This window comes from Clupea harengus, chromosome 6 (assembly GCF_900700415.2).
Source record: "Clupea harengus chromosome 6, Ch_v2.0.2, whole genome shotgun sequence".
NCBI classification, from domain to species: Eukaryota; Metazoa; Chordata; class Actinopteri; order Clupeiformes; family Clupeidae; genus Clupea; species Clupea harengus.
In genome coordinates, this window is record NC_045157.1 from 6,466,052 (window position 1) to 6,474,730 (window position 8,679).

At 39.2% G+C, this 8,679-nt stretch overlaps 1 protein-coding gene across 2 annotated transcripts; it reads left to right on the forward strand.

Annotated features, from left to right (window-relative positions):
• Positions 1 to 3,495: 3,495 nt before the first annotated feature.
• Positions 3,496 to 6,704, forward strand: LOC116220744 (programmed cell death protein 1-like). 2 transcript variants are annotated; one of them, XM_031568854.1, is made up of 6 exons: positions 3,496 to 3,640; positions 3,815 to 4,120; positions 4,708 to 4,770; positions 5,828 to 5,944; positions 6,034 to 6,086; positions 6,440 to 6,704. In XM_031568854.1, the coding sequence occupies exons 1-6, from the start codon at positions 3,562 to 3,564 to the stop codon at positions 6,563 to 6,565; spliced, it is 744 nt and encodes a 247-aa protein (XP_031424714.1). In that variant the 5' UTR covers positions 3,496 to 3,561; the 3' UTR covers positions 6,566 to 6,704. The 2 variants fall into 2 exon arrangements, with proteins under 2 accessions (XP_031424714.1, XP_031424713.1); XM_031568853.1 differs by lacking the exon at positions 3,496 to 3,640 and having other exon boundaries at positions 3,649 to 4,120.
• The last annotated feature ends 1,975 nt before the right edge of the window (positions 6,705 to 8,679 follow it).

Here is an 8,679-nt window from a genome sequence, read left to right on the forward strand (position 1 = left end):
AAAACCACACAGGGTCTAGATGTTTCCAGCCACCAACTTTCTCACTATCAACAATGTTATTTATATCATGGTGTCACAGCAGACTGGTTGCAAACACCAGTGGAAACTTCACACATCTCTGAACCCCTCTCATTACAGAGACACACCAGGACCCTACAATCACCCATCACTAAGGCTCCAGCCTCACAAAGCACATTTAGCGATGGTCCTGGCCTTCTACTTCTGCTTGCCCACCTTAGTAATACTATTTTTTTATATATATTATATACTAAATTGTGTATTGTGTGTGAATCTGATTTAGTTTTGTGGTTGGGACAGGACAACAACATCACATTAACACTATGTTATAGTGTTGACAAAGCTTTAGAAATACATAACTATACATCAGTTTATTTACTAAAGCAAATGTTTTATCACATCTTTATTCATTATAGGAAGTTTGTGATTTTCTTTACTCAATACCATATTCATATTTAAATAATGAGCCTGTGGTTTTACATACTAGGCTGCAGGCAATTCATCTTGACAAGCAGAAAAGGCAGCCTTCTACCTTGGCCTTGATGACTGTATGCTACTTTATGATGTCCTTCTCGAGGCAGGAGGCAATAGAAATTCACCTAACAAGCTTATATACATGTAAACATAATAATTGTCAGACTTTAACATGAGTGTAAATGAATGTATTAGCAATAAGTTACACTGTATGGTACAACATTACAAATGTAAATGACCTCAGACTCCATTTGTAAAATGGTAGGTATTATCATTGGAAGGCATGTTTGCTGAAAACATTTCAGCAATGTTGTAATATTGTGTAGCAAGTCGACAAGCAAATAGCCACGATCTGGTATGGTTTTTAAATCTTTCTGTGAGGGAGAGACAGAGAGAGAGAGGGGGGGGGGGGAGAGAGAGAGAGAGAGATTTTATTTGAGGAGAACCAAAGTGAAGAGACAGCCTACTATGTCTGTGTGTGTGTGTGTGTGTGTGTGTGTGTGTGTGTGTGTGTGTGTGTGTGTGTGTGTGTGTGTGTGTGTGTGTGTGTCTGTCTGTCTGTCTGTCTGTCTGTCTGTCTGTCTGTCTGTCTGTCTGTCTGTCTGTCTGTCTGTCTGTCTGTAAGAAAAGGAGAGAAGAAGATGGAGTGAGCGTGAGAGAGTATGATTCTAGCAGCTGAGCTCTTGATTACTAGCGCCATCTTGTGATAGATCATTTAAGGTTGTGGACAGTGTCAGTGCAGGTTTGAGGTTAAAGTTAGGGAGCATCACACATAGCATCAGACCTTTGTGATTACATACATGGCCAGAGGCCATTAAAAGTATAACTGAGAAAGGGAAGATAAATATATCACCTGTACTTGTCAAACATGTGGTCATAGACTAAATACAATCTTAATTTAAGAGATTTTCTACTAACTACTGTCTATCATCCACAGACATGCGTACACACATGGGATACACTCCTCCAGGGGATCTCACTTCCTTTCCTCATTGAACTCAAGGCGAATATTAACAGAGGTTATCACAGGTTAACTCAGGATAAAGTTCACTCCTCTTTACACCCTTTCACAGTTGGCCATGATGGAGAAACCAAGTGGGGCCACACCCTGCAGTGACTTCTGCTGCAACATGGCAGTGGGCTCATAAATCACTGGGGACACGCTGAGCTCAGTGCCTGATCAATGACAGCTTACAAAATGGCACCATTGAGCCGGAGACACTGCCTGTTGCTGCTGCCACCACTGCTGCTGGTTCCTGGCTGGTGAACTGTGGATAGTCAACTGACCGACAGTCATTATCTGCTGTCCCATAGAACTGGAAGCATGTTCATTACATCAATACTTTCCTTTGTCTTGATCTTACACTCTTTGTGATTGACAGTAGATGTTCATTATTTCAGCCCCCCACACACCCCAACCCCCAACTCTCTCTCATCCCATATCACTGTGTGACTTTTCCATTTAAGAATCAATGCTGCCCCCTGTGCCTTTGACTGCTGTCTCAGAACATTTTGTCATTGCCAGAAGAGGGCAGCATGACCCTGTATTTAAGCACAAGGCCTTTCACAATAAGTGGCAAGCTGTACATTACAAGACCATGCTATAAAGACTGCATAGGGCCAACAGTATATCATTACTCACATGACATCCTATTTGTGTGCACTGTAGCTGACCAGCCAAAAAGATTAAGTCAATAAAGTAAAATACAACAAATGGGAATGATTTCATTTATAATCATCGATGGTTTTAAATGTAACAGTATTGTCTAATTTTGTGGGTATGGTTACTTCTAAACCCTTGCTGCTACTGTTTACCAGGACTAGTATAATGTGTGTGTTAGTAGTTAGTAGTAGTGGATACATTTTCCCTCATCGTGTTCAGCTGTATATATGAGGTAAACGTGGACTTGTTTACAGGCGAAACGGGGTGTTTTCAAAGTAGTTGTGGCCACGTCACAACCCAATAGCGATCGCCGATTTACCATGCATTTATCATATGAATAGCCGTAATTTGCTAATGGGTGGGCCATCACCGGTTGCTTTCACGCTCAGAGAGAGACATTTTCAACGCTTCAGCACTATTCTCTTTACAAAGTGCTCATTTATGTCTTAGTTTCAGGGTTTCTCGGGGTGTTATTGTTATGTCTGTAGGACAAAAACTCGCGGAGATTTTAAATGCAATTGCTAAAAATAGCTCCAACTGCCCCAGTAGAAATTATCCTGCAGGTTGTACAGTGATCCTGAACTTGACCTCCTGACCTCTGCAGCACACGGATCTATGTCATTTTTCCAGTTCTAACCCCAAAATACTGGTACTGAGTTTTACATTGGTAGGGTTCACTCAAACAAAACCCTGGACAGGTACATGGTGAATTAGCCTCTTATCCTGACTGCAGAATCCATTAAAGTTTCCACTCGCACATGTGGACCTACCAAGACCCCAATGCAGAGCTCATGTATGGGCAGCCATATGTGGACACTACAGGATGTGAAGAGAACACAGAGACCCAGAGTGTGCAGTCAACTTCTCTGAACATGGAGCACATGGCTTGTGCTTGAAACATGCATACTAATAAGGACTATAACAACATAGTGTCATGAATGTCAGAAAATCTTTTGGAGAGTCCATAATTCTGTTTCACAATAGACATTAATAGACTAAATCATGTTTGATACTATATGGTGAAAGGCCTTCAGAGAAAAGTTAAAAGACAACCTGAAACAGATGTGGTGATGTGGACGGGTAAACCTTTCCTCTGTGGTTCCTGTATCAAAGCACACAAACAAGAAAGGGTGACACTTCCGCCTCTTTGCCTGACATCATAAATAGCATCACTGTGGACACATCTCTTAGGTCCTGTAAATGCTCAGTGCAATTGTAATGCTGATCAACTAAGGCAAGTGTTAGACATACAATGTTTTTTGCATGTATTATTGTCGATATTTTATTTTATTACTTATACTTTTCAACATATACATCTCTATAGAAACCCAACTAGTCCTAGAAGAGGGTTGAAAGGAGAGCAGTTTAATTAAATTACTGATCACTGATTTTCTTCAATTCATAGAATGGTCTGCATATACATTGACCTTGAAATTATGATCTTGGTATATACCATCCTGTTGCAGATCACTACTGTGATTACAAGTAAGACCAAATCGTACATAAACATGAATGAAAATAATTATATTACTGTGTTTCTAAAGTTACTTAGGCTTCTTGTTGTTTCTAACTTTCCTTCTTTTCAATTTTCTCTCTATCCCCCTTTCTCTATATATATTCTCCCTGTTTGCTCTTCGGATGGATACCGTTACCAACCAGACACCACAGTAACAGTAAAGATAGGAGACAATGTAACTCTGAAATGTGACGCAGATTTAACAACTGACTTCAGGTCCATCTCCTGGTTTCACCTAAAACCACCAAAACATCTTCAATATATTGTAGGAACTTTTAAAACTTCAGAATATGATGGCTTTGGCAAACATTTCCAAGCCATCATCCGCGAAGGAATACATTATTTGCAGATTTTAAACACAAAAGATTCAGATTCAGGAATATATTACTGTGGTGCTATCTCAGGACTTGTGGTTAGGATTGGCAACGGGACTTCTTTGGATTTCGAAGGTATAATTTTTTTCCCTTCATTTCTATGTTATTATAATATTAATATAGCGTAATACAGTGCAATCCTCATATGTATTATTTTGACGCATCGCTAACGTAAGGGATAACGACTGCCGAGGTGTTCCGCTATAGTCCTTCGAAAGACAAAGTTTGTTTGGTTACATTTGATTACTCTTGCTAAACCTGAATCCTTTAGTTTGCTAGTTTCTCATTCTATGCTTGCTATGCTAGATTGCCAGCTTGCTAGTTCTCCAGACAACATGTTATTTAACCACGGAATTCATCTTTTTTACACCAATTGGCAAAATAACAGAATACGTTTATTTTGTTCATGTATTACCTTGCCTGACTACACACTCACTGTAATAGCCTCTATGAATTGTCAGCTTTTAAATCAACTGTTATTTTCTATGGCTGTTATAGTTACCATTCAAAGTTTCCAATGCACTGATAATGAATGGTGATTAAACTTTTCCACCAGATCTACTTGGTAGGTTTCCCTACCAGCCAAGAGTATTGCTCGTCTCAGGGGTATAAATACAATTGATATTTATTCACTATTTGTTTGCTTCTTTTGGATTTTGAAGATACTGAGTCGAGCTCTGAGAACGGACAAAAGCCGTCTTCTTGCGATATCCCCCCTAATAAAGGTAATACATAAATACAAATTCTGGCACTCTAACTGTTAAAACATGTAGGTTATGTCCTTAATCAATGTCCTGCAAAAATACTGTATATTTGTATTCGTGAATAAACCATAGATGAGTGTACAATTCCAAAGGGAAGGCATTGAGGGCATTCCGATTTAGCAAATGTGATATAAATATATATATATATCTATATCACAACAAGACAGGCTACTCCCTTTTGGAATGTAGCCTAACAACGTTTGGTAGAAAAAAGATTTTAGACTTTGTTTTGAACATTACTTTAAAGTAGAAGTTGGACAGAGTTGCCTACTCGAGTATTTTTAGTAATTGAGCAGCTAGATCAATTCTCGAGTTTCTACATCAAGTAGGCTACTCGTTCTTCAGGTGATACTAGTGTAAGAACCGAAAATGGGCCATTTCTAAATATTGTTAACTGTTTGTATTGATTACATTTTCCTTTCTGCTTTGTTTTGAGTTAGGGTGAGGCAGGTTTAGTAGAGAGTTGAGAGCAGAGAAGAAGAGTGTTTTGGATGGCGCTGGATATTTAAAGCGTTTCAGTTCCAAACTCGTCTATCTCCGTGGAATCATTCGTAGCCACGTAGCCTAGTAACCCCTCCCGCGCGTCTGAAGTTTTATACTAGCTCTGGCGCGCACTCAGTTTTCAGTTAGAGCGCGTGGTAAACAAGAGGAAGTGCTTTGATTAACCAGACTGTCGATGTGATAAAAATAAACGTGCAGTAATTGTGAGTTGTAGACCGATTTGTCAAGGAATTAGGCCTTCTTGTTTAAAAAAATATGTAGGCCTACTTGTGCAACCCCTAAATATACTGAACTGATGCCTGACAGCATAGATGAGGCCATCCCTTGTGGCATGTCCACAAAAACAGGTAAATAGTAAAAACCGTTTAGAAAATGTTTTTGATGCATGTATGTCCTTCAACGGCAGTGTACTGTATATTTGCATATATATGTTAGATATTGGGTAGGCTACATTCTTATTTTGCATGATATGAGATGTGCTGTTATGAGACAATAGTTTGTACTTTGGTCTTTCTAGAAAACTGGATGAACTCCGTGGTTGTTGGTTTGGGAGTGGCATTAGGTGTGTGTGTTGCTGTGATGACCCTTCTTATTGCTTCACATTTAAAGAGATCTGTGTGTGATCACTGCAAAGGTAAGCACTGTATCTTATCTACTGCATTTTATACAGACTGGAAGCCATTTTCATAATTTTACATATTGATCTTTATTTTTGTTTAACAGAGATGACTCCTAATCAACTGCACTGTAACAACCCTGTGCTAGAGGCACCTCAGGTAACTCAAGTGCTGTAATGTTTGCGGCTGGGCTTCTAATAACCCTCTCAGATATGCTATCATTTCATAGGGATGCCAATCTTATTGTAAAGTTTAAGACACATTGTTAAATGTTGGCATGTTTCAGTCTTTGAATTACTTAACAACAGCGGTCAACTAAAAACATAAGCAAGAAAGTTCCAGCGTCTACCTTTTGGCAGAATTGCCTTGCACATTTACATGACATGCATTTTCAGCGCTGAACTGTATATCACTATCTCCATAATAATATGTAATAAAATAATACATTTTATTAAAGGTATTAGGATTCAGGAGTTAGCTGGAAATAAACTGAACTTATTCTGAATTGACAGGGAAGTGATGCTGAGATGATGAACTACTCTTCTCTGCATTTTTCTACAAGAAGAAAGAAGAGGGGAGAAAAGAAAAAGGACTTGCAACCAGAGGCTGTTTACTCTGATGTAAAACATCTAAAATGACAAAGGATGAATATTCATTCATTGAGAAGAGAAGTACATTAGTGTGTAATTAATTTAATGTTAAAATATACCCTAAACGTATGGTTGTAATTACAAGACTGTCCACTGTCACATTGTCCAGATTAATGAAACACACGTATCTGATTTATTAAGTTCTGTTAACTCATTTCTGTCTGCATTTTAGTATTGTTATTCATGCTGATGCTTTTTCCCCTCATGAAGGTGGTCAATCAAATTCAACAGTAAATGGCCCAATGCAAATGTGGAGGACTTTTTGATGTGATGCTTTCTTAATATATGTATTTATTTCATAAATGTACTGTTAATTAGAATATGACAAATAAATATGAATTCAGAAAAATATGAATACATTTATTTGAAAGAGGATATGAATTGCAATGCTAACATGACAAGCTCTACTCAAATAGTGAAAGCACCTGCTGTTTTGGAAAAGTTTCCTCAGTAGCCAGTCCTGAATATACATTGGGCATCTGAGGCTGGCCTTATCCATTTGGTAAATGTCTTTGGAGCTGCTGGAAAACCACAAGATTGCTCCTTTGCAACCAAAAAAAAATATTTAAACGAAACTTTTGAAAATGAAAATGGTGGAGGGATATAGTGAGGCTGTGGTGTGTGATATATTGATCACTCTCTCTCTCTGTCTCTCTGTCTCTGTCTCTCTCTCTCTCTCTCTCTCTCTGTCTCTCTCTCTCTCTCTCTCTCTCTCTCTCTCTCTCTTTGAGGCCAGGCCCTGTCCTCCTACCCAACATCCTGCCCTCTTGTTTGTTTCTCAGAGCGCTGGTTGCTGTATATCACTCACACGCCATGGCTTGACCACAGAGGATTTTGAGCCCCAGCGGTTTAAAACAGACGGTATTTCCTAGAATCAGCCTCGCCTCACTACAGCCCACTGTCCTCAGACCTGCATGCACAGCAATCGACTAAAAGAGCACGGCTGAGGAGAACAGGGCAATACAACTGTCACAAACAACAAAAGAAAAGACTGCAGAAAGACTGGCCTCTAAAGAAAAAACCACACAGGGTCGAGAAGTTTCCAGCCACTAACTTTCTCACTATCAACAATGTTTTTTATATCATGGCGTCACAGCAGACTGGTTGCAAACACCAGTGGAAACTTCACACATCTCTGACCCCCTCTCATTACAGAGACACAACAGGACCCTGCAATCACCCATCACTAAGGCTCCAGCCTCACCGAGCACATTTAGAGATGGTTTTGGCCTTGTACTTCTGCTTGTCCACCTTATATAATATATAAAAAAATAGTATTACTAAATTGTTGTAAATTTAGTATATATATATATATTATACTAAATTGTGTATTGTGTGTTAATCTGATTTTGTTTTGTGGTTTGTGTTTTTTCCCTGAGAAGGAAAGTGAAAATATTTCAGCAATGTTTTAAATCTTTCTGTTAGGGAGCGACAGAGAGTGAGAGGGAAAAAAGAGGGAGATTTTATTTGAGGAGAGCAAAAGTGAAGACACTGCCTATATGTCTCAGTGTGCGTGTGTGTGTGCGTGTCTGTCTGTCTGTCTGCAAAAAAGGAGAGAGGAAGAGGGAGTGAGAGAGTAGGATTCAAGCAGTTGAGCTTTTGATTTGTTGCGCCATCTTGTGAAAGATCATTTAAGGTTGTGGACAGTGTCAGTGCAGGTTTGAGTATGTGGTTAAAGTTAGGGAGCATTACACATAGCATCAGACCTTTGTGATTACATACATGGACATAGGCCATTAAAAGTATACCGGAGAAACTGTCACAGAAAGAGATGCATCTTCAAATATGATAAATCACTGGGGACTTAGCTCAGTGCCAGATCAATGACAGATTCTGTTCTCTGTTCTATTTGTTTTGACCAACAGGAGTTCCCTCATAGGCAATAGGCCATTAAAAGTATTACTGAGAAACTGTCTCAAAAAAGAGATGGTTGCATCTTTAAATATGCCTGTCTTGTGTTAAGCCTGATCTCTCTGTTCTCTGTTCTGTTTGTGTTGGCCTCTCACTGCAGGAGTTCAGCAGCAGGATGTGGTGAGGGTCATTACGGGCTGTAAACTTGCCTCTGATGACTTTGATTGATTTTCTGTTTTCTCCCTTTCTGG

Coding starts and splice junctions, on each gene's coding strand:
- LOC116220744 (XM_031568853.1), top strand. CDS start 3,664: ATGAATGAAAATAATTATATTACTGTGTTTCTAAAGTTACTTAGGCTT. Junction 4,121..4,707: donor GACTTCTTTGGATTTCGAAG/GTATAATTTTTT, acceptor TGGATTTTGAAG/ATACTGAGTCGAGCTCTGAG. Junction 4,771..5,827: donor CGATATCCCCCCTAATAAAG/GTAATACATAAA, acceptor TGGTCTTTCTAG/AAAACTGGATGAACTCCGTG.